At 41.3% G+C, this 26,810-nt stretch overlaps 1 protein-coding gene across 1 annotated transcript; it reads left to right on the top strand.

Annotated features, from left to right (window-relative positions):
- Positions 1–5,892: 5,892 nt before the first annotated feature.
- LOC135257014 (type II iodothyronine deiodinase-like) lies at positions 5,893–14,024 on the top strand. Its single transcript, XM_064339360.1, has 2 exons — positions 5,893–6,574; positions 9,864–14,024. Exons 1-2 carry the CDS (start codon positions 6,164–6,166, stop codon positions 10,422–10,424), a joined length of 972 nt encoding a protein of 323 aa, XP_064195430.1. The 5' UTR covers positions 5,893–6,163; the 3' UTR covers positions 10,425–14,024.
- The last annotated feature ends 12,786 nt before the right edge of the window (positions 14,025–26,810 follow it).

The following is a 26,810-nucleotide window of genomic DNA, read 5'->3' as shown; positions in this document are numbered from 1 at the left end:
GTGATTGGGTTCTTTTTTTTTAACAGCCCCTTGGGTCTTTTCCCATTTCTCTCTCCCTAAATCTATCTTTCCTGCTTAAAGATTCTTGTTCTTGAAAGCATGTCTGTCACCCTACCTCCATTGTATTCTTTGCCTGGTCAGCTCTGAGCAAGAAGCTGAAAAGAGTTTATTTGAGACAACAACACTTGTTAAATGGAACAAATTAATGATTTTCCCCAAAAGTTACATTTGGCATTTGGGATGACAGTTTGCACAAGCCATGTCACACTCCAAGTTTGTGTGTGTATACGCTGGTGTGCTTGGGTTTGTGATGTGACTCTACTCTGTGTGTGCATGCATGTGTGTGTGCGTGTCATTTTTTTCACACATGCAGCCTTAACCTGAAGTGTTATGTGTGAATGAGAGTCTGGGTAAGCATTTCAGAAAAGTAGCTCTGGCAGTTTGCTGGCTCCAGAAAGAGTAACATTTACGGAAATGTTCAATTTCAATGTTTGTCTGCACGAAGCCAAAACATTAACAGATCCAATACACAAAAATCGGCTTTCGCTAAGACATCCATCAGTGTCTGCAATCCCAACATGCCTTGCGGGGGCCCACCGCCACCTGTCATTCAAAATGAATGGAGGCGGTGTCGTCACGTGGCAGCACTGCGTACAGTGTGGCTTCGCCGTTACCCTTGTGGATTTCTATATTGCAATATTGCTATATTGCAGTTATATTTAAAATGTATTTGTAATATTCAAAATCATTTAATTAATAGTCTCTTTTCCCGCACCAATTAGTGTGAATACACACAGGCATAAGGCAGAATTTTGTATAAGAACCTGATTTAAACAAAAAAAAAAGAAAAGAAAAAGTAATGAATGCCCAGGGGTCGTTCTTACTTAACTTGGCATGCTGTTAAATAATGAAAAGCAGTCTTATACAATTTTGGGATGTTTCCAGAACTAAAAGCAGTTTCTCTGCCTCCCTTATCTCTTGTGGTCTGCCAGCTATTTTGAGACCATCTGTTTGGCTGCTTGTGAAGAGCTTGAAACTAAACCCAATATCCAGTACAAGAGGGGAACAAAAGTTTCTAGTGGTGCATACAGGGTTTTTGCTACCTCTCTATTACTCTGGGGAGAGACCACTGGAGGGATTACTGCTGGTCACAGCAGGTTACCTGATGCAGACACAGGCTGTGTCAGGGGCCTTGTTGACCGGTGTAGTTTGCACTGCTTAATAATTCACATTTCTAAGACTTAAGTTCTTTCACGGCTGTCCCAAATTTTGTCTGTGCCATTTGTATGTGTTTACATTTTCAAAATAAATGTGCAGTATTTTCACAGACTTTCTTTTGGGAGATTTACCATTGGAAACCTAAATAATGTCAAATAAAACTGGCCTTAAATGCTCTTATGTTCCTCCTTGTGTGGAAGGCGTTTTATGGTCAATATGTTTCTCTCCCTCTCTCTTCCTGTCCTTTTTACTCTCGCCTTTTTTTTTGTCCAAGAGAAGAAAAATGAAAGCAGAATTTGAACAGAAGCCTGGCTCTGTCTTCTATAGTCTATAATGAGAAAATAGCCTCTTTCTTTGGTCCGTTATGTAGAATGTTAAGGTGTTTGTTTATTTGGTCATGAAGATCCATCACAGAGTGATGTATATTAATATAAGATGCACAAATAGTACATTGCCTCCTCCCTCCCTTTATGAAATTGAGTTGTTTTCCCCTGGTCTCAGAGAAACGTGTGAAAAAATTCTTAAGTAATTAGTATTATCTAAAGAAGTAAAACTGCAGAAGATGAAAAACTCCATAATATGGTCACAGAAGAACCCTTTATATACGCAGCTTTTTAAGGTATGGTGGCGTGAAAAGTATTTGCCCTCTTTCCGATTTCCTCTATTATTGCATATTTGTCGTACGGGATGGTTTCAGATCTTTTGACAAAATTGAATATTAGACAGGGAACCAGAATAAATGGGAACCTGAATAAACACAAAGCACGTTTTAAAAATCATATCATTTATTTAAAGAATAAAGTGACCAACGACCCATATCACTCATGAGAAAAAGTAATTGCCTCCTTGATAACTGGTTGCCCTACCTTTAGCTGCAATAACTGCAAGCAAATGCTTCCTATAATTTGATATCAGTTTCACATCACTGCAGGAATTTTTACCCACTCTTCTTTGCAGAACTGTTTAAATTCTGACAAATTGGTAGGTTTCTGAACAGGAACTACTCATTAAACGTTTTGCCACAGCATCTCTATTGGATCAAGACTCTGACTTGGCCTCAACAAAACTTTAGTTTTGTTTCTTTTCAGATGGGGTCTTCTGTGTTTTGGATCATTGTTTTGCTGCACAAGCCAATTACGCTTCAGCTCATGAACAGATCACCAGACATTCTCCTTAAGAATTTTCTAGAACAGAGCAGAACTCATGGTCTATTCCAATAGTGAGAAGAATCATCCAGGTCCCGAGAAAGCAAAGCATCCCCACAACATCACAATACTACCACGTCTGACTTTTGGTATGATTCTTACTGTAAAATGATGCTTTGCACAAGACATAATGCGACCCACGTCTTCCAAAAAGTTCCACATTTGACTCCTCTGTCCATAGAACATTATCCCAGAAGCCTTGTTACTCTCCCATGAATTCCATTTTTGCCCAGTCTCTTTCTTATTGTGGAGTCATGAACCGTGATCTTAGCTGAGGCTAGGGAGCCCTGGAGTTCTCTGGATGTTTTGGGATTTTTGTACCATTGTGGATTAGTTGTTGCTCTTGGAGAAATTTTGGCTGGCTGGCCACTCCTGGGAAGATTCTCCACTGTTCCAAGTGTTCTCCATTTGGAGATAATGCTTCTCACTGTGGTTAAGTGGAGTCGCAGAGCCTTAGAAATGACTTTGTAACCTTTTCCAGTCTGATATATTTCAACAACTTTTTTTCCCTCATCCCCTTCTGGAATGTCCCTTGATTTGTGGCATAGTGTGCTTGTAGAAACTTTGTGGTGACCATTTTTCCCAGTATTGGAAGTGGCCATGAGCTCTGCTCTGTTCTAGATCTGTTCATGAGCTCAAGCTGAATCATAATTGGCTTATTTTGTAATTTCAAATGCGTTTCTGTGAATCACTTTGGGCTGCAAACCATTGTATGAATAGTTCTATATAAATAAAGTTATTATTCTTCTTCTTCTTATTATTATTATTATTACTACTACTACTACTACTTAACTCTTTATTTGCCTTTGTCTAACATTCCATTTTCTCTGAAGCAATTCAGTATGACAAATATCCAGTAATAGTGGAAATCAGGAAGGGGGCAAATACTTTTTCACGGCACTATTATATCAATGAGTAATACATACCCTTTTAAAATGTATTTTAAGACTGTGTTCTGCTATTGATGAAGTAAATATAATTTGTGGCTTGCTTTTCTTTTAATGCCATGCATGTTTTACAGTTCAAACCTGGAGGAATAGGTCTTTTGGAGTTAAGATATATGCCCTGTCGCTCCTTTTGAACTTCTTAATAAGCCCTTTCATTTTAAGCAATGTCCTGGGGAGAATAAGTACTTGGTAATTTGGGAAACATCTTTTCATTTATTTGGATTCAGATTGGAGCTGTGCAATTTGGTCCATCTCCAGAATCTATGGTTTCTTAATCCCAAATTCTGACCTGAACCACTGTGTCAGGAGGAATAATAGCAGAGGTTGTAGATTCAATTCCCAGCAGGCATTATACCATTGAGCAAGGTGCCAAATCTGATTGCTTCATTAAAATATTCAGCCATGTATTTGGATAGCATTAAAATTTGGGGAAATATTTGATAAAAAAGTTATCAAAAGGAATTTAGCTGGGGGAGAATGAAAAGTTTGCCTAATTCCATGGTAAAGTCTTTGATATTTTAAACCAGGGTTGATTGAGCAGTTAGCCCTGTAAGCAGCGTGTCGTCTTGTGCTTCAGAAGGAAGTTTTCTGCAGTTGCAGCCTTTGTTTGTGGGCCAAGAGTGCATCAGTGCTGGAGTAATTAAAAAAAAAAAAAAAACAGGCTGTTTTGAGACTGGTACTGAAGTACATGACTTCCTGCAGTGAAAATAATCCACATGTAGACTGTTGATTTCCTTTAGCCCGAGGTATCTGTCTCGCCCACATCTTTCTTGTTAGCTGTATCTATTCTGTAGCCTCCTATTATTGTAAACATACTGCAAAATGGGCAAATATGTTTAAAAAAAGCAAAGTAAACTCAGTCCATCTGGAAGATAACATTATCTGCATGGTCATTTATTATTTTTTTGTTTTCATTTTTAATGTATGATAATATGTTTGCGTTAACAAAGAAGGACACAACAGATTTTCTTGTCTTTTTTTCTTTTTGTCTGTGAATGACACAAGAGTGCAAATAGGGCTTTTAGTTGTCCTAAGTTGGAATATCAGAAATCCCGCTGGCTCTGACTCAGTATTCAGTACACCTAGCTCTCCAGATACTCCAATACACAACAGACCCCCAGTGTTGCTTCTTTTCACACAACCATTTTGTTTCCAGTCATGCTTATCTAAGGTGTTTTGCATTGCTTGTTGAATATAGTCCACTTAAACTGTCACATACTTGGATTCTTGGTGAAGCAATTCAGGTTTCCTTGAGCAAAGCATCACAGGACAATACAGGCTCCCGCCTTGGGATTCGAACTCAAACCTAGACGAGTTTGCTGCATCACATGATCGGTCATACCAAGTCACACAGTGGCACTTTCGGTCGTAAGCAGGGTATGTACGTTGGTTACCTCATCTACATTACATTTTTAAAATTCAACTGCCTGCAAAAATAAGTCTGCGTATCAATGTTGAAGAATGCCAAACAACACTCGAATGCCTTAATTGAATTGGATATCAGCATTTTTTTCAGCCTACCTTCGGAAGAAATCCTCCGGGCGACCCTGCACACACACAAACAAACACTTGATGTTTGACTTACGGCTTGTGCAAACTGTCATCCCAAATGCCAAATGTAAGAATGTTTTCAAGAATCCTTTTGTTAGACTCAATGCATTCTCTCCAACCGAAAGTACGCGTGGGCAGACAGGTTTTCCAAGTGCTAAACGTTTATTCGTGATGTAGAAAAGCACCACGTTAATAAATAAAAACGTGCCAAACGGAATGTCCAACATAATGAAATGGCTTTTGCTTACCACGTTTTTTGAATCTCCCTTCACGGACATAAAAACGTCCATTCTAGATGTTGCAGAAAGCAGAGTATAAAAGTAAGTTCTTCCAAAACCCCCGAACCATGCCTAAATGATGTCCCCTACCCTGGGTCCCCTTAACCCCACTGTAACACATAAACTGAGATGTAACGCGCTCCCGTTGCGCACAAGTGGCAATGACCTGGATATCGATATGTTGTGGGCTGTGGCAGTTCATTAAAAGACATTTGTGATAAAAAATAAAGGGAACATATATGTAAAGATGTATAACTACACGTATTAAATACATAATTCAATAAACGGCATATGTAGCCTACCTGATGTAATGTATGCTGCAATACAGCTGTTTAAACACCTCTGGCAAATTAAGTTATTTTTAATGTTTCAGACAGACCTCAACTTTGACCGTCATTGAGCAATGGATTCTAACTTTTGGCTCAGTGTCAATGACGTGCGTGGTACCCGAGTATTCTATCGTAGGTTACTACAGCGGCTAGCGATCAACATTGGATTTACTCATTAAATCAAGTCACGGAAAAAATATTGAGATCTTTCACATGGGAAAGGAAACAGAACTCAATAAGGTGGCTATTTACTAACCATCACAAAGCCCAAATGAAAGAGAACTTTAATTCATGCGTCACCTTAACGTCACTCCAACCTTCTTAAAGGTGTACACGTGCACTCTCTTATAGCGCACAACAACTGGCTCCAGAATGACCTGGTTTGACAACAAAAAGTACTGTCTGTTAATTCTATACTTTCTGTGGAGTCTCAGTACGGGGAGGGAACTTTCTAGTGATATCATGATCCTACCACAAACAAGCTCCGGGGACTATTACACAAAACAATTTGCAGCTGACAAACAGCGCAGCGACCTAAGGAGAGGAAACGGAGGAGGGCATTTGGGGAGGGGGAGTTGTTTGGGGACCGCGTAAAAGCTTTGAATCCACCTCTTCACGCTTGCACTACTTCAGAAATGCGCAGAGCTAGACTAGGGGATACCTTTCCGGCCAAAAAGCTGAAGAGTAATATTGCTACAAGTTTAATGCCAGAAACAGTACAGGAAACAGGACATCAGAACGGAATGGATATACAGGGAGAAAATTTAGGAAAAAGCAAAAAAGTACGAAAACAGAGGGACAGTCTTTCCACGCAGCAAAGAGCCGGCGCGCTAAGCATGGACTTGTTGGTTGCCTTGCAGATATTACCAGGCTTTTTCTCGAACTGTCTGTTCCTGGCGCTCTATGACTCGGTGGTCCTCCTAAGGCGTGTGATGTCACTTCTCAGCTTCTCGAGGTCCGCAGCCTGTGGCGAGTGGCAGCGCATGCTGACTTCAGCAGGTTTACGCTCGATATGGAACAGTTTCCTACTGGATGCCTACAAGCAGGTAACGATGCGTAAAACGTAACTTTTTCACCCCTGTACACGCAAGGCTCCAAACTTGTTTTTAATGGGCTAGTTGTACCCACACGATCATTATTGCAAAGCGGCTTTTGTCTCTACTACTACTTCTACTACTATTACTACAACAACAACAGCATCATCATCAACAGCAATATTATCATCATTATTATTATTATGATTCAATAAAAATAATATATTGGTATAATAATTGGTATATTCTTAGCGGATGGCTACATTATCCCATTATCAGGCAACTGAAGTAGTTGCGAACTAAGTAGTTTCTTTTTCAAACAATGTTATATATATATATATATATATATATATATATAGTGAGCTTCATATATTTTGGACAATGACATCTTTTTTCTTTATTTGGCTCTGTACTCCATAATTTTGAATTTGTATTTAAAGTTCAGATTCTTTTTATTAAAGGGTGTTTATCTTTATTTTGATTTATTTATTTTTATATATTTTGGTTTCACCAAGTAGAAATAACAGCAGTTTTTATACGCAGTCCCCCATTTTAGTGTTCTATAATGTTTGGAACATATGGCTTCACCGGTGTTTGGGATTAGTCAGGTGTGTTCAGTTTCTTCCTTAACGCGAGCATAATAATGCTTGCAGTATCTAGTTTTAATTTTTGACTTATGATTGCCTTTTGAGTCTGTTATTGGCCTCAACGTAAGGGCCAGAGTTGTTCCAAATTAAGTCAGGGAATCCATTATGAGGCTGATAGATAAGAGGGAAGAAAATAGTCAGAGACATAGGCTAAACGTTAGGCTTACCAAAATCAATTGTTTAGAATATCATTAGAAGAAAGAGATCACTGGTGAACTCAGTAATCTCAGAGGGCTGGTAGGCCCAGGAAGACCTTTGCAGTTGATGACCACAGAATTCTCACTACAATGAAGAAAAAAACCCAAACACCTGTCCGTGAGATCAGAGACACTCTTCAGGAGGCAGGCGTGGATGTATCAGTGATTATTGTTCACAGATGACTTCAGGAACAGTGCTGTAGAGGCTACACTGCAAGATGCAAATCACTAGTTAGTCACAAAAACAGGGTGGCCTGGTTACAGTTTGCCAAGAAATACCTAAAAGAGCCTCCCAAGTTCTGAAGAAAGGTCTTGTGGATGGATAAGATCAAAATGCACTTGTATCAGAGTGATGTCAGTAGCAAAGCGTTGAGGCCAGAAGAAATGGCCCAAGATCCAAAATCAAAACCAAGGTCCAAAACCAAGATCCAACCACCCCCCCCCCCCATTGGCATTTGTGGTGTTGGGATTTGGGAATGTATGGCGGTTCCCACTGGTACTGCCTCACTTGTTTTCAGTGACAATGTAACTGCTGACAGCTGCAACAGAATGAATTCTGAAGTGTACAAAAACATCTTATCTGCTCAAGTTTAAGCTAATTCCTCAAAGCTCATAGGATGGTGCTTCACCCTACAGCAACACAATGATCCCAAACATACTGCTAAAGCAAAGGAGTATTTCAAAGCCCAGAACTGGGAAATTTTCGCCCTAGCAGAATCCAATTGAGCATGCTTTACTTTTGTTGAAAATAAAACTTAAGGCAGCTAGTCCTTGAAACAAGCAGGGGCTGAAGATGGTTGCAGTACCGACCTGGCAGAGAAACACCGGAGAAGATACTCGGCACCTAGTGATGTCAATAGCCTCTTTTCCACCGTGGGGCCGAACGGTTACCAGGGGCGCTCCGTGCTGTTCCGCGCTGCTCAGGACTCGTGGGAACGGTTACCGTTTCTGTTTCCATTTGTCGGGCTGTTAAAACCAGGACTAGGAAGTATCTAAGAAGAAAAACTAGTGACGACAGCATGTGAAGCAGTGGATCAGCGCCCAGTCACAAAACTGATGTAAATGTGAAACCAGTCAGTGAATACCTACGTCATTAAGCCCGCCCACCCGAGCGGTTCTGCTGCACTGAGCACAGTTGTTTAACCATGCCGAGAAACTCGTGTGGTGTGTAAGCGTTCCACACCAAGCCGTTTCCAGGTGGAAACACCATTGGAACCGCTCCTCTCCGTGCTCAGAACTGTTCTTACAGTGGAAAAGAGGCTTATGGGGCACAGACTTAAAGCAGTCATTGCGTACAAAGGATATGCAACAAAGTACTAAACATTACTACATTATTTGCATAACATTAATGTGTCCCAAACATTAAGCTTGTCTGAAATGGGGGGACTATGTATAAAACGTGCTGTAATTTCTACATGATGAAAAAGTTTATAAAATACCCTTTAATAAAAGCTGAGAATGTGCACTTTAACCACATTTGAGTTGCTTGATTACACATCTAAAATTGTGGAGTACAGAGCCAAATCATGAAAAAAATGTCTTTGTCCCAAATATTATGGAGCTCACTATATTTATATAGTCTCGGGCCTGGGGGTATATGAATGGTGTGTTCCAGCTGTGGTCTAAATTAATTTAGCTCTGCTGGACCACTGATTTCATCCTTATTTGACAGCTTGTTTGACATATAACAGCTTTGTCCTTTTGAAAAGAAATGCATTGTTGTAACATTTTGTGCTCCCAGGACATTTAAAAACATGTAAACATGTTTCTTCTGTTCATGTATACCCTTTTAGGGGTTTGAGCATATAAATTCCACATCAATCTAAGATTAATTAGTTGTTATATTAACAGTTTTATGGCCTAGAGCAGTTCATTTAACCACTAATTGAGACAGCACTAAGAAGTGCAATAGATTTACTGTGAGAGTTTCACCACATTTTTCCTGCTTGCATGAATGCTGGCTGTCTTTTCCTTTGTGTGTGCTTGTACATATGTTTTCAATATGTGCACACATGTAAATGCGTCTCTCGGTGTGTTAGTTTGTGTGTGTGTGCGTGTGCATATGTGTGTGCCTGTGTGTGCGTGTGTGTGCATATGTGTGTGCATGCGTGTGTGTGTGTGTGTGCGTGTGCATGTGTGTGTGTGTGCATGTGTGTGTGCGTGTGTGTGTGTGCGCGTGTGTGTGCATGTGTGCATATGTGCGTGTGCATGCGTGTGTGTTTGTGTGTGCGTGTGCACATTTGTGTGTGTGCGTGTGAGGGAGATTATAATTTTTTATATGCTTTGCAGTCTTTGTGTGAAAGTATTTATTTGTATGTTTTGGGCTGAATGGGCAGAGCCCTGGCAGAGCAGGTGGGCTAGCTCAGCACTCCACTGTGTATGGACCTCATCCCTTAGCTGAGGTGGGGCGATATAGTCTGGCTGAGCTTGTAGTCTCTCCATTTTCTTTGTGCCCAGGTGAAGCTTGGTGGGGAGGCTCCCAACTCCAAGGTTGTGAAGGTACCATCCATTAGAGGCCGGAAGCGGAGTCCCAGGAACAAGGCAGGCGATGAGTGCCACCTGTTGGATTTTGAATGCTCCGACCGCCCCCTGGTGGTCAACTTTGGCTCTGCCACCTGACCCCCCTTCATCAGTCAGCTGCCCGCCTTCCGGCAGCTGGTGGAGGACTTCTCGGACGTGGCCGACTTCCTGCTGGTGTACGTGGACGAGGCGCACCCCTCGGATGGCTGGGCGGTGCCGGTGGCCGGGCCGCACCCGTTTCAGGTGAGGCAGCACCGGAGCCTGGAGGAGCGGGTCCTGGCGGCGCGCAGGCTGCTGGAACACTTTGCCATTCCGCCGCAGTGCCAGCTGGTCACCGACAGCATGGACAACAACGCCAACACGGCCTACGGCGTCTCCTTCGAGAGGGTCTGCATCGTCCAGAAGAGGAGGATCGCCTACCTGGGGGGGAAGGGCCCCTTCTTTTACAACCTGGGAAACGTCCGGCAGTGGCTTGAGCACAACTTTGGACGGAGGTAGAGTGCAGTAACAGTGAAAAAAATAAACTTCTCATTCCACAGGCTGGGGGAAAAGTCTATTTTAGGACAATTGAAATTGCTGATGCAGGTACAGTGAGACATTTTGAAAAAGTTCCTCTTCAAAGCCCTGTTGACTACTTCTGGCGAGGTTCCAGTCAGTCTAATCCAGCGGCTTCCTATTTGGAACAAAGTCCACGCTCGTATCGACTTGACCGACAGATGAGGCGGACGAGCTTTCAGCACACGCGGAACCTCTGCAGCCCTCCCTCAAGGTTGCCGTGCCGACAGAACGCGAAAAATACACCCCTGTCAGTCGACATAAACCCATTGCCCTGTGTGAAAGGAGCCCAGAATTATTGAACACAAGTGGAAACACAAGGAGCCAACTTTCAAAAAAAAAAAAAACAACTGGTGATGTAAGGCTCCTTCATGCATATGAACTTGCTTTCATTCTGAACGCACTCCCTTCCTCAGTGTGATTTCATGCTGTCGGTTTAATGTGCTGCAGTCTCCTGTTTTTGATTAAGTGCTCTTCATGTACTTTTATTCCTATGCTGTTTCTTAAACAAAGGGGCCTTTTCTTCTTACTCGAGTTTGACATGATGCCAAATAGATTCTCTGTGTTCAGTCCTTGCATTCGTGAGCCCCAAGCCCCACGCAACAGCATTTTCTGAGCGCAAGTGTAATGGGGTGCAACCATGTTTCGGTAATTGAGTGACATCACATATTTTAGTCGATGAAACTACGCTGTAGTTCCTCAGCCACATTTCTACAGACCCTCCTCATCTGTAGGTCCGACATACCTGAGGCAAGCCAGAGGCATTTCCGTTGACCTGCCTTAGTAGATCAGCTTTGTAGGTCAGCTGTACCTTAGGTGAGCAGCTTTTCTATAGAGCATTTACACACATGGACAGGTTGTTGCCTGACCCTATCTACGATTGTAGATCTTCCCCAAGGACATACAGAAGTCACTGGGCCTCATTCACAAAACATGCATACGATCACATTTGATCGTAAACTGTGTAAGAACATTTCCAAGAACATTTCGGCATTCATCATTTGTTTTCTTATCTGTCTTTGTTCATGGCTGTTTCCTTATGCAAATCACATGATCAGGATTGCACTTCAAAATAACAGAGTCAGCACTCATACACCTGGGATATGCACAAAAACAAAGGTCAGCACATGTGTTATGAATCCCATATTTGGTTTTTGTTGGAACATTTTTAGAGCAAAAATAAGAATCATTTAAGAAAATGAGAATGTGAACGAGGCTCATTATGTTTATCTGATAAAATATGTACATTTTGTATTTAAAAAAAATCTAGCAAAGCTGCATGGTTTAGTTTATATGCAGTGAGCTCCATAATGTCTGGGTCAAATACATATTTTGTTTGGTTTGGCTCTGTACTCCACAACTTTAGATTTGTAATCAAATGATGCACATGTGGTTAAAGTGCAGACTCTCAGCTTTTATTAAGGGATATTTTTATACAATGTTGGTTTCACCATGTGGAAATTGCAGCACTTGTACGTGGTCCCACCATTTCAGGGCACCACAATGTTTGGGACAAATGGCTTCACAGGTGCTTCTAATTAGTCAGGTGAGTTCACTTGCTTCCTTAGTGCAGGTAGAAGAGAGTGTTCCGTATCTCATCTTGATTATAGGCTTCTGATTGGCATTTCATTGGCCACAGTTGTGTCAATGAAAGTCTAGGAATCCATTACATGGCTGACCAAAATCATCTGTTTGGGATATCATTAAGAAGAAAGAGAGCACTGGTGAACTCAGTCATCCTAAAGGTCCTGGTAGGCTAAGGAAGACCTCTACAGTTGATAGCCAAAGAATTCTTACCATGATGAAGAAACGCCCCCAAACACCTGTTTGACAGATCAGAAACACTCTTCAGTGTATGCAAACGACTAGTTCGCTGCAAAAACAGGATGGCCAGATTAGAGTTTTCTAAGAAGTACGTAAAAGAGCCTGCAAAAGGTCTTCTGGACATATGGGATGAAGACTCATTTGTATCAGAATTACAGGAAGAGCAAAGTGTGCAGGCCAAAATAAACCTCAAGATCCCCAAGATACACCTCATCTGAAAAACACAGTGGTGGGGTGTTATGATTTGGGCAGGTATGGCTGCCACAGTTACTGGCTCACTTGTCTTCATTGATGATGTAACTGATGATAGCTGCAGCAGAATGAATTCTGACGTGTACAGAAACATCTTATCTGCTCAAACTCATCCTACAGCAAGACAATGATCCCAAACATACTGCTAAAGCAGCAAAGGAGTATTTCAAAGCCAATAACTATTCACAAAGCCAAATCATTCACCTGATCTGAATCAAATTGAACATGCATTTTATATGCTAAAGAAGAAACTTAAGGCAACTAGCCACCAAAAAATGTGGGAGCTGAAGATGGCTATAGTGCAGGCCTGGCAGAGCATCACCAGATAATATACTCAGCAACTGGTGATGTCTATGGGTCACAGACTTCAAGCAGTCATTGCATGCTAAGGATATGCAACAAGTATTAAACATGACTACTTTCTTCTGCATAACATTAATGTCCCAAACATATTATGCCCTGAAATGGGGAGCGTTTGGGGGCTATGTATAAAAAGTGCTGTCATTTCATGTAACGAAACCAAAGTGTATGAAAATCCGAACAAATAAACGCTGAGAATGTGCACTTTAAGTACAAACAATTATTTTATAACAATTGTAAATTTGTGGAGTGCAAAGCTAGATCAAGAAAAAAATGTATCTTTGTCCAAAACATTATGGAGCTCACTGTATCACTGACAAAAAACTGCAAATATTTACGAAACGTTTTTTTAGTTTTAGTCCACATCTTTTTCCATCGTCTTGTTATCAGGGTCTCTTCATATCAGGAAAAACAAAGGCACAAGCATGTGACTAGGTTGGAAAAGCCACTCTGGTTAGTATTTGATTGCTTAGATACAGCCATGGTGGGTCGCTTATAGTGTGGCTCTGTAGAGCGAGGGAGATGTGGCTAACCAATATGGAGAAAAAAGTATGAAACGTGATGGCACTTGCACTGTCTGGTGCTGCAGTTATGAAGAGTGGGAAATGCCGGGGCGGAGACTATGACTACGTCCTGAGAGAGCGAGCACGTTTGTTGGGAGATGACAGTGCATCTGCTGTTGGGGTGTTCCAGCTGGTCTGTGCATCGATGAGAAGGCAGTAGGTCAGGCCACATACCTTTTGGGATGTGACCAGGAACTGCAAACCAGGCTAAAAAAAAAAGAAGCTAAACTGACAAGTTCCCCTTTGTTTGAGAACGACGAGTCCCCATCCCACAACAGAGATGAGCTTCTTTCCCAGGCCGTCCTTTTTTTTGTGGTCGAGACAGAGCTGGTGTGTGAATGAAGATCACTGAGGAAAGGGCTGCTGAGCCCTGTCGGTGGTTGGATGCAAGACCACCCCTCTCTGTCTGGATTCAAATATGTAGGCCTGCTCAGATACTCATCATGTGTTCTCTCCTTTTTGTAAATTTGGGTTTTTGTAGTGCAGACAGCTGCTTTTTTTAAATTGTGAAAAAAATACATTAAAGCTGGAATTTTGCTGCAGAGACCGAGTCGTGCGTGAGTTATAGAAGGGTTCTCAAGTCTGTCAACTGCTGCCAACAGCGGAGAGGGTATATGTGTGTCGTATGTCTGGAGGATGTGCGTATGTGTGTGTGTGTGTGTGTTTGATTAACAATTCTTCAGGGGACTCCACAAAACACACACACACAGGACAACACGGGAGCAGGTTTTAAATGATGTTATGTCTGTTTTATCATGATTTCCAGCTCTCATTCAGAATGTGCATTGTCACATGCTCACTGCGGCCTGAGAACTCCAGCCTCGGGCGAACTCTGGAGGGGGCGGGCACGCGGCAGACTGAAACGGAAGCCTCCTTGTCATCTGGGGATCTGAGCCCATTCACTATTCACCGATTTTCCTGTTCTTGGAAAGCATAAGCGCAGTGAAGTGGGGACACCGCCAGTGTCAGGAGAGGACGAGGAGCTTTATTCACACCAAGATTTACAAAGCAGTGCGTGCCTGAGCCCACATCTAGGAAGAGAGGCACTCACAGAGAGCTTTTTACTCTGACTGAGGTAAACAGGCCTTGGGTGGAATCTTAAGTAGTTGGCCAGGAAGTGATATCTGCTTTGGCAAAGTGAAAGTGGTTATTCCAGGAAGGGGCTGGATAACTATATAAAGTTATATAAATAAACAAGTAAATTGAAAATGATTTGCATTTTTCAGTCCCTGAACCTGAAAATTTGCTATAATGTTAGATTCCGATAGGTGCAATGACAATGCATAATTGCAAGACACCTACATATATATATAATTTCTGAATGTATAATTTATAAATACATAAAGTAGAACCTCTGTGATACCAATACATGGGAAAAGAGGTTGTCAGAAATCTTTTTTTTTTTCTTTTTTCTTCCCACACACACAAAGGTATAACAAAACAAAAGCCAAATTAGGAAAACAGACTGTGATTTGTTCAGAAGTCCTTTAAAAGCAATGCCAGAATATTCCAGTTTTTAAAAAGAATCCTTTTTTGATTGACGTAGCTATTTAGTAGCTTTATTTGTTTTAACACAGCCTATCTGATTTTTTTCAAACAGTTTTTCCCACAGTATATTTTGTAGCAATAGTGCTAAGAAATGTGTCTGATTTTCGCAGCAGACTATTTTTCATCATTTTATCCATTAAAGGCTTGATTAGTTTAATGCTTACCTTATACCACCCATGATAATACAGAGTGTGGTGAAGTGTAATTGCCCACAATACCTCATACTGGTTTGGTTGACAGTTTGTAGCAGTGGGTTCTACAGTGTGCAGAACAAAATAATGCAGACTCCTAACAATATATGGATATCGAATAACTAATAAGGATTAGGGCTACCCATCACTTTCAGAACAGCTTTAGTCCTTCTTGGAGGAGTCATACAAGATCTGAACTGTGTGTACTGGAATACTAGAAGGAAAGCCTCCAGTTCTTTGAGGAATGAAGTAGGTGGAAATCTACTTCATTCTCTGTACTCCTCGGGCTGGTTATACCAGCTGGACGAAAGAAAGTTGATCTTGACTATTAAGTTGGTCGGGCCTAAGACTTGAAACACACCCTATGTAAGTATGCGAACGCAGACGCTTTGAGCTATGCAAAGTTGATTGCACACGTAGTTGGATTCTAAAATATGCCACCTGAAATTCTTAATGCACGCTGCAGTGTGAAGTGTCGCAGCAAGGGGAGCTATAGCAGACAACAACAGAATGAAATCGTCTTCTTCTTTTAAACGGGTTTATAACCACGGGGACATAAGAATGCACATTGAGTATGTGCAACCAGGGCATGCCTTTGCAATGCCTCGGCCTGGAGTTGTCATTTATATTCACATACTTACATATGGTATGTTTTGGGCTTAAAATGTGTCACCTGAAATTCTTAATGCAATGCAAGCACGAGCTGCGGTGTCAAGTGATACATGGAGAGGTGCAATAGCAGACAAAAACAGGATGAAACCGTCTTCTTCAATTTGTGCTTTCTTCCACTCAGTCTTTTTGCAAGTGTCCTGGATTTCCCCTTTAAGGACTCAATTTTTTACCTCCACAGGGACATAAGAATGCCTTACTATTCCCTCACATCTGAAAGCGGTCTGGTTATGCAATCTAAAAACGAGACACGCCATATTCTGAGGTTGTTGTTGTTGTTTTCAATTTTGCAATGAGTGTTGCCGACAAGAACAGCCTGAATGTTTCACTTATGCGTACCCTGTGTTAGTTGTAGAATGCACACAGATGTAGCGCTACACCCAGTTGGTGCAATAGGTGTATTTGTTATATCTGACCTTGCACACGTTCTATGTTGGACCTAACTATAAGATCAGGCGTATGTCCAGCTGGTGCAACTGGCCCCAGAACTTCCCATAAAGGTTCAATGATGTTTAGATTTGCTTATTATGGGATTATTTGGTGATTTAACAGTGATTTATGCACGGGGGTGTTATTATTTCAGAATATTCCAATATTATGAGGGAACAGTTTTTGCATCATAGAATGCACCTGGTCTTGTAAAATGGCGTCATGTTCCGTGCCCATTATATGACCATGCAGAGCACTCTTCAGACCCAATGACTCCCATGAGGTGGCTGTCAGTTCCATTACAGATCCACCACCATATGCAACAGCTGTCAACAGACAATGCTGGCTGAAGGCTTCCTTTGGATTTTCAAAATGTAAACCCTTCCAGATGTAGGAAAAAGTAAAATACGACTTGTCAGGCCCTGTTACTTTTTTCCATTGCTCAGGGGTCCAGGGGTTGTGTTCCTAACATTAGGTAATGTTATTACATTAGGTTGTACATCAGCTTTGGTTACAAGCAGTTTCCGAATGGTGACCCCACCATAAATACCGATGCTCATGACATACGGTTTTGTTGAGACAGGATCACAGTTGATGTAATTCTCCAGTAATTTTTAAGCAATAGTTTCTGGGGTGTTTGCAACTATCCTGTTATGACTTACGACTACTGTTACTCATTGCCAATGCATATTGTTTGTGCTTGGCATGTGATGCTGTTCCCCTTGCCACATTACATCAGTTTGCTATTTTTGTGACCGACGCACCTGCAATTCAGGCACCGACTATTTAGCCTCTTTCGAACTCTGTTAGGTGCCTCATGCTGCTTTGGAAACTAAAATATCAAAGCATTACTTTTCAGACCTCTTTAACAGCTGTCACATTCTGTTAATGGCCATTCAACCTTATATGACTCACATGTGTAGCTGCCTTTGGAACTGTGATTTAGTTACGTCAAAGGTAAAGTCCTTTTTTCACGTGGCTTTTCTATTACTTTATCCAAAACCTTCAAAAAAAAGACATCCAATAAAGAAAACTATGTATTTTATTGTTTTCTTTATAGAATGTCCTCATACCTTTTATATAATATACATACAATCATACACCCAATATGCAATCATTCTTCACTAGAATATGCATGATAAACATAAAACAACATATTTATATTATTAATGACAATTCCCATGCTTTTTCATGAATGGTTACAATAGCACAATCCAGTGAAAGAAAAAACATTCTGACCCGAGTGTGACATTATTTTAAACTGACTACAATGAAGAGCACCACCTTTTATGGCAGTAGAGAACCAACTCTCTGGGTGAGAATCAGATTTTATATTTTATACTAAGCTGAAACACTGGCAGTGGGGTGCAGTGGATCTTTGACAGGTACCTGGTACAATCAGTTACAGCAGAAAATCCTAGTAGGACATACAGCAAATGCACATTTCAGCTGGATACTGGCAAAGATAAACCAAAGATTTAAAAAACTGCAGTGAACCCACATTCACTCTCACTGTAAAACATTACGTACTGCAGCTAACCTTAGAGCACCCAGTACTCCAAGAGTCCCAGGATAATGTTACCTTGATTGCTTTCCATCTTGAAATGTGGTATCCATAAATCTCTGAATCACCATTCAACACAGTGAGCTAGAGCGTCCCTGTCTCTGAATAATGGTGTGTAGACAGCTCAAATGCTGTATTTCTATTATGAACAAAAGTGCTACATTACAATCACATAGCAAATGCTCGTATCCAGGGCAATGTACAGAAATGGAGAACACCAGTGTAACACTCAGAAATACAAAAATGTAATATCATAAAGAAGGCAAAGGGTCTCATTAGCAATCAATAAATGCAGCATTAACCTAACTATTTTGATGTAAGAAAGTACCACTAGGCAGATAAACTTCAGTCTTTACACAGCTGTAACTATGAAATAATTCAAAGGAAAATCCAAGCAAAGAGAAAAAGAAAGGTTATCTGAAGGAGGTCAGGGGGGCCATGGTGCAATCTGAAAAGGTGCCTTCAGTCTGCATCAGAATATGGGCAGGGTTTCTGCTGTTCTGCAGCTAGAAGAGTCAGAAAACATGGAAGCGCAGCCACATGGGGGTTTGGGGAGGGGGGGGAGTATCAGACACACATAAGTACTGTAGCAGAACAGAGGGGGTCTGGTAGAGGTGTTGGATCTGATGATCTTTTGAAGATATAACAAAACTGTCCCTTCAACTGCCCAACAAGCAAGTTCCAAGGTTTCAAATTTGATGTGAGCTGATATAGACAGCCAGTGGAGTGAGATGAAAAGGGGGGTGACATGGCTGAGTCTAGGGATTTTGTATATCAGACGTGCAGCAGATGCAGAAGATGATCGATGCCTGAAGTAAGAGCTGGGTTCAGTAGGTGGTATGGAATGGGCAGATTTCCTACATGCTGCACAGGAAGAATATGTACACCTGACAAACTGCCATGATATCCTCAGAGAGGGACAATTTGTTTTCCAGCACCATTCACCATTCAAGATTCCTGGAAGATGAGGTCGGTGACTCTGTGGTGCCATGAAGGATGAAAGATCTGGGGGGTGTGAGGGTGGGAGCGCTTACCTGGGAAGTACATTTTTATCCAAGTTGAGCTAAAGTCAGTAACTTGACCGGTGGAATTCTGGAAGCAGTCTGAATGCATCACTGTCCAGACTCTCTACTGCTGAGCTCTGCAGACAAAAATGATCTTTTTTCACAGCACTGTGAAAAGGTGCTGCATTGATATCATTTTTATTTATTTATATTTTTATGAGTCTACTGTTAAATGTCATTATTATTATTATTATTATTATTATTATTATTATTATTATTATTATTATGGTTAATAATTTATATTAATTTATTTTTTGCTGTGACTACTATTTAATTCTATTTACGTTCTTGTAATGTGATACTTGTAACAAATCCCACTGATCTAATTTTGCCAGTGAAGGGAGGGCTACATCAGAGAGCCTGCATTGTCTACAGAGAGAGGCACTGTTACCTTTCCATAAATAAGCTATAATGTGTTTTTGTGGGCGTGGGGGAAAGGGGGGTGTTGTATTGTTCGCCTATAATCGACACTGCAGCGGGATTACTGACATGCACCAGACTTCCAGTGGTGTGGGTACAATGCTGTTATAAAAAAACAACGATACCAACTCGCTTCCAATCCTCCAGGCCGAGTTTCTGTTATTTATTTGTAATTTGGCCCCTAGAGGGCGATGTGTCCAAAACAAGGCAAAATATCCACCTGTAATATCTGCAGCGGTTGATTATGAGCCAACAGGCAGTGGAACTGGAGTTGCCGAACGCCGTACTTAATCGATTTAGAAATTTTCCGTCCCATGAACTGAGAACACAATGAATGGTATTTATTATATAGAAAGCAGATGAAAATGAATTATGAATTATTTATTATTCTCAAAACATTATCCCTGCGATAGATTCGCGGCCTGTCCAGGTCACCCCGCGACCCTGCCCAGGATAAGCGGGTATAGATAATGAATGGATGGGTGGATGGATAAACATTAGCCGAAAAGAGGACATCCAAAGGTGACGAGGTTCAAATGTGCCAGAATTTCCCACCCCCTCACAAGCACACGCGCTCATATCTTCCTTCTTTGCGTGTTCTCCTTTGGCGATTTCTGAGTAATATCTTTAATAAAGATGCATCCTTTTGTGTTATAGGCAGAATTTATTCTTTCACATTGTATGTGGTCGATTTTTGTTTTAATCTGAAATAATTTCATCTGTTTACTTGGTGAGAATCGCTTGACAATCATTCTTCATCTTTTCTGCTTTACTACGACCCGACATTGGCACGTGAATGAAATGTAATAAAAAAAAATAATAATAAATAAAAATAAAACATTTTGACGTTGCGAAGCAAAAAAAAATGAATAGCCAAGTAACAAGTTTATATATTGCCTGGTCCTACTTATGAATGACTTAAGTTCATGGAAACCATCACTTATACTGCCATCTCTCTCTCTCTCTCTCTCTCTCTCTCTCTCTCTCTCTCTCTCTCCCTCTACCCTTTTATTTCTTTGACTTGAAAAGTGCACTGAACTGAAAGCAAATTGATGACACATGTTAACCTATTTTGTATTCCTAGAATATGAGGAAATACCAAATGTGGGATTTTCTTCTGAGTGATTTATTGGCAGCCAAAACGAAGCCTTGCTGAAATTGCGCGCTCAAATATTGTAATAAAAAAGAAGAATAAAAAACGTGGCGGGGGTTAATTTTTTTTTTTTTTTTTTTTACAAGCTATATACATACCTAGCCAAAAATAAACCAATTTTCACCAGATACAGATAACTAACGGTCAGAGATCATTTAAGGAGAACGAAGTAGCCTACCATGACAGATGTGAGCGCGCGTGCTCGCGGGGGAGCTATATTCTGACTGGGAGTGGAATTTATTTTGAACAACATCTGTTATCCAGTATAACTCACGGGAAAAGCAGTGAAAGCCCCTAATATTTTGATGCTCCACTTCACCTAGACAATTACTTACCAGCAAATAAAAAGTAAAATTAAAAATTAAAAAAAAAAAAAAACAGAATTCCGAAGCGTCTCGAGACTGAGCTAACTTCAAGTTCATCACGTTGGACTTTGTTTCATGCAAAGTGAGTGACACGTGACGAGAGGGCAGTCCGCTGCATATTATGCTAGAGCGGCAGCATTCGTTTTATGTTCCACTGCGACGGGTTTCGTATTCAAGAATAATCTTATGCAGAGTTTGGTGAAGAGAAAATGAAGCACTTAAATCTGTTCGAGGATTTTTGGACGCACTAGTCCACACCCTCTACTGGAGTACGTACACTACACCATCTTTTGATGCCTTGGATTCACACCCTCCCTTCACAGTGAGATCAGAAGTTCTTAGGCTTAGAAATTGTTTTTACCGGTTTATCTATTAATATTTTGGCTTCGCAATGTGTTTTAGCAGTTGTAAAATTATGACGGGCGGAAAATTTCTATTTAATTTAGCTAATTTGCATCTGCAAGGTAAATACCCCTAGTATAACTTCCCACTGCATTCAGTGTAGTCTATCCTATGTTTTCGGTCTTCGCAGGTAGTGCGTTTTTATGAATGCAAATGCACGAAAAAAAAGACCGATGCTAAAAAGGTTGTGAAACCTTGCCAAAACATTATGGCTAAATGAGACGAGCATCCTCATTCTTTACTCAGAAACAACTGGGCCTGGGAGGTCAGCTCCGCTACTTTTGAGTTTATTAGTGCCGGTTGGATTTGCATTTATGAGTGCACTGCATTTGCAGCATGAATAGAGCTGAGAACCGAAATCAATCACTTCACTTCGTTATTAATTACATTTTATATTCCTATGCTCGCTGTTCAAATGCCCTTGTAGATAGCCTATTCAATCTGTCTCACGCCCCTTTCAGATGAGGAACATAATTATATGCTTGAGCCCAGATACATTTTTAATATGCCAGACAATCAATTATTGATCATTTTTTGTTTCAGTTAGACAACGAGCAAGTGGTACAGCTTTGCTTTGTTAATGCGCAAATTGAGAAATAGTTGGCACTTCAATATGAGGGGAAAGTTTGAGGCAAACCTAAATCTAGAGGCTAAAATTTTGTAAATGATTAGGCGAGGTTCTGGGAGCTGGTGTGTTACAAACAGAAGTAGTGTCTTTCATTCTCACAATAAACTTCCTTACTTGTTTTTTTTCAAAACGTATATTTTTTAGCTGATTTATGTGAATGTCTCCAAGTGATGATTACTTACTTTTTTTCATTAGTGAAGCCATGTATTTAAATGGTCTGTGAACTTGGTGGTAAATTGAATGGTGTATTTTTGGAAGACTTAAAAATTACTATTACATTGTGTACTACAGTATCAATGCTACCTATTTCGCCAAAGTGGTGTGGTCTGCCAAGTGGCGGTCAACATCAAAAAAAATTCCGGTTATTCACCAAATTGCAACTTTAACTTTACAAAAAAGTCTGGTGCGTAATAACGGATGAAAGAAGGATAATGGTAATGCAAGGTAGTTCCTGGACGACTATTTTCTGATAGATACAGAAGGGTAATGCAGCAAAGTGGATGATGATGCTAGGCTGCATTTGTGCACTGAAGTTAACTAGCTGTTAGGCTAGCTAGCCTTGCTAATTTTGCCGGCATAGGTCATTTCGATCATTTAATTCCAGTCTACAATTGAAAAGAATGAGGTAATTAGAAGTAGCCTGTCCATAGCATACTAGCTGAACACACGGCTCCTCTGCAGATATAACTGGCTGGGAAGCAGATATGAAAAGAAGGAAGAGAGGTTGAGTTCCCAGGGAGAAGATAAAGCAGTGAGTCTGGCAGCAGAGGTGAGACCGCAGGCAGAGTAAGGGGGTGGAATACAGTTCTTAGTGCCGTGATTGTCTTTTGATAATTTGCAGGCATAGTAGTGGGTGCTCATGTATTTACTGTATTACATTACATTTATTTGGCAGACACTTTTATCCAAAGCGACGTACAAAAGTGCACAAATAACACTGTATTTACAGCTCTAAAGAGACAGAAGCTTCTACAACAGTGTATATAATTATATATGTATATGCTCCATAATTTGATGCGTTCTGTATGACTATGTAAATTTGTGGTGTGGACCGTGCTATATGTTTGGTGTTGGACTAAGAAGAGGCTGGCCGGCGAGGTAAGGAAGGGATTGGATTGTTGTTGGTTATTAACGTTACCACCAGGAATATTTGTTCCTGTGGACCGGTAATTTCCCATGTCCTGGGACTAGCCCTGAAGGCGTGCAATGAATATTTGTTCAAGTCACTGGGTGATTCACAACTTTTGGGTTGCAAGCCTGGTTTCCCAGCCAGTTCTCTAGGCAGCACAGGGCCTTGTAAAAGCCATATGTTGAGCACGGACTGAAATACCCCAGACAAGACGTAGGAGTCTGTGCTCAGCTATTCACTTTGGAGCATGAACACAGGGGGAACTATGACTAATTTAATCATCCCTCAGACTAAATGCTGTATCAACCATGTGAGGCCATAGGAGGCACACACAGCTTTAGGGGGAAAAAGAAATTGGCTCAGTCTTACGCAAGTGCGTACATCTCTTTTTTCTGTATCCCTTCACTTTCATCTGTTTCCCTTTGCATTACGCCCACTGGTTCTAATCCTCTTTTTTCATCCATGGCCAGAAGAGCTATATTTGGTTCTTTACCAGAAAATTAAGAGAGAGAGAGTGTGAGAGAGGGAGAGCATGAGTGAGTGAGAGAGCGAGAGAGAGAGAGAGAGAGAGAGAGACAGCTGAGTAAGTGAGAGAGAGAGAGAGTCCATGCAGTGAGGAAGGAGGCTGAGAAATCCTCCCAGGAGTTCTCTGATGCTTAAGTGGTCATTTCCACACTGCTGCCACGGGCTGACATCTCCTTCTACGTCATCAGGTACATCGACACAGAGATCACCAGGAGCTGTGCTGTGCTACTGGCTCATCACCCCACAATCGGCCCTCAATGATGGGCTGAGTCTAAACCAATTGAGAAGGTGTTTGCAAGAACCCTAAACGTGGACGTGGCCTTGGGCTGAAGCCCCTCCTGTTCCCCATCTGGCACTATGAGGTCACTCCATTTCCATATCAGCTTTAATGTGCACATCAGTGACACAGAATTCAATCATTTTAGGATGTGGCTTCTCAACCACTTCTCAAATGGCGGTTTCTCATTTTGGCGGAATGTACAATTTCTTCTGGTAATGAATTATTGACTGAAATAATGTTGTGTAGCCATTGGTTAAACAGACATGTTAGTCAGTTTTACTGATGAACATTATTGTTTGATACCAAAATAATTTGCTGTGCGCTGATTGTCTTCCAAACTTACTTCACTTTTCTGAAGCATGTGACCCACAGAGATTTAAACTTGTGATACAATCAGTTTCTTTGTGGGGTCCCACCTTTGCCTACCCTGTAGTTCCACTACCTGAGCCACAAAGAAAATGATGCAGGGTTCATATTTTAAATGAGAACAAATACATTTTAGAAAAAGGCTGTCTTTTTTTGGCTGCAGAAATTATAAGTCTGAAAGCAAACGCATTCATGTTTTGGTTAGTAATGGTTGGCAAGGGATCAATAGTAGCTGAAATACCTGTGCAAGTGAGTGAAAAAATGTTACTGAAGCATTATTGATCCTGTACGGCAATGGCAGGAAAGTTAAGATGGAAAGGAAGATAAATAAGAAACACCAGGTTTTGTGTCACAGTGTGTGTTGTTGTATCTAAAAAAGATCAGTGTTTTATGTGAAGATACAGGGTACAGAAGTTTTAGTTATTAGTATATAAATATGTATATTGACACCTGCCTTCCTAATCTCAACACATTGCTTCATACTCTCTTCCAGCAGAGCCAGTTCAGCTGCGCATGGTTTGATTACATCCCCCACTTGCTCTACCCCAATCCCCTCCCCTCTCCCAACTCCAGATATAACGTAGATGTTTGTGTGGACAGCCTGGCAGAGGCTGCCAGCTATATAGGCACATGCTGCTGAGGCTAATGCAATACTCTCAGGTCAGGTAAAAGTACAGTAAAGTCAGTGAAATCAGGGAAGTTGTGTCCATTGGTGTCCATTGATTCTTCTGGAAAAAAAGGAGAAAACTGGAGGACTGCTTTTCATTACCACATTTAAAGTGATTCTGCAATAGTTATTTATCTTTATATATATATTGCACATTTTAACTACATTCAGTTCTCATATGCAATTACTGGTTACAAAACTAAATAATACACACATGCACAGCCGCCGTACACCACAAGCTCATACACACTCGGGCACACACTTGCTGCATGCGCACACGCTTATGCATGCGTGCACATGCCATTGCATTTTTTTACACTATCTGTGTCTTGGTGTCTCTGTGCTGTCATTCTCATGATGAGAGTAAATGGATTTATGTCAGTGCTGTCAGCTACAGTTCTGCCACAGCCCACGTAAACCAAGCTCCAGGGCTGGCACAGCTGGGACGAAGGCAGGGCACATAGATTCTGTCTTCTCTAGAAGTGGCTTTATCTGAGGTTTAAGAATGTATCTGGTACAATGTTTTTGGTACAATAAAAGCCTCTGTAGTGTCCCCAGGTGTAATGAACCTCCCCCTCACTACCCATCTTCCGCCATGGTCTGAAGACACAGCTCTTCAGACTATACCTGGACTAACTGCCACCACTCTGTGAATCATTTCACTTTAAATCCCCCCTTTCTTGACACTCATGTTACCCCCATTCCAGCACTTTTTGTAATTTGCATTTGTCCTAATATTGTAGCTTGGTCTTTTCCCTAGTTTGGCCTGGCATAAGTTAAGTCAGAATAATGTTCACTGCATGAACTGAATTGCATTCTTGGCTATAAACAGCTGTATGAAATGAGTATTATACCTTATTGAACCTGTGTTTTGTAGCTGTCCAATGACGATGAAATGCACTTTTGTACGTTGCTTTGGATAAAAGCACCTACTAAATGAATGTAATGTAATCTAGACATGGCATAGACTGGGCACAGTGAAGATGGCAGGTAGCCGTATGGTGTGTTTGTCAAATAGAAAAATGTCTCCAAAGGGACCGCATAGGAATAGCCTAAAAGAAAAAGTGAAAATAAGAGGAGTTGAGAAGGAGCTGCCTGGCAGAGCTGGAGACGCTGTGGAAAGGAAGGTCTGGGGTGAGCTGTGCCCCAGGCAGGAGTCGTCTGGCGCCGTATCCGGAAAAAGCAATCACAAGCATTAGTGTAGAAATGGCTAACAAGTTCAAGAAAACTGCCGCAGTGTTTTGTGAGCCTGCTGAAGACTCCACAGCTGGTGTTGTTAATGACGGAGGAGCGGTTGTTCTCCAATAACTGAATTATCCGTCCTCTGGGTTGTGGCCGCTGTCCATGGTGCTGATGGAGCTGAGCTGTTGGGAGAGGTGACGGGAGAGAACGGTGGAGTGGGAATTCCCTCACCAAATTCTGCTGTGGTTGGTAAAAGCCCAGAGGGAGTGAAGCCAGTGCAGGACAGTGCAGTGTGTTACCAGGTTGGGATCCTAGGCAGTGCACCACCTGGAATAAGGAGGCCTGTGGGACATAAACCATTGGTTTATCTTTTGCTTTAGCAATCCATTGCAAGGGCATGTGGTCTGTAATCAGGGTGAACTGCAGCCCCAGAAGGTGTTGCTCCAGAGAGAAGCACACTTGATTGAAAACAACTCTTTCTACTAAAGCATAGCAGGTCTCTGTTTGATGGAGCCTTCTGCTCAGGAAGAGGATGGGATGTTCTTTGCCATTGAAGACCTGTCGTGCCATGCCCAACCTAGTCTCCTATGGATCTGTCTGTAGGACAAAGGGACCGCGAAGTTGGTGGTGTGAAGGACTGAATTCAAACACAGGGCTCCTTTTGAGGCCCTGGAAGTCTCAAAGGTTTCAAAGGCTCCGTTTTGGAAGTGAAGTCATGGATGAACCGAACATAATACCAAACCCAGGA

This window comes from Anguilla rostrata, chromosome 6 (assembly GCF_018555375.3).
Source record: "Anguilla rostrata isolate EN2019 chromosome 6, ASM1855537v3, whole genome shotgun sequence".
Taxonomy (NCBI): domain Eukaryota; kingdom Metazoa; phylum Chordata; class Actinopteri; order Anguilliformes; family Anguillidae; genus Anguilla; species Anguilla rostrata.
This window is presented reverse-complemented; position numbering and strand designations above follow the sequence as displayed.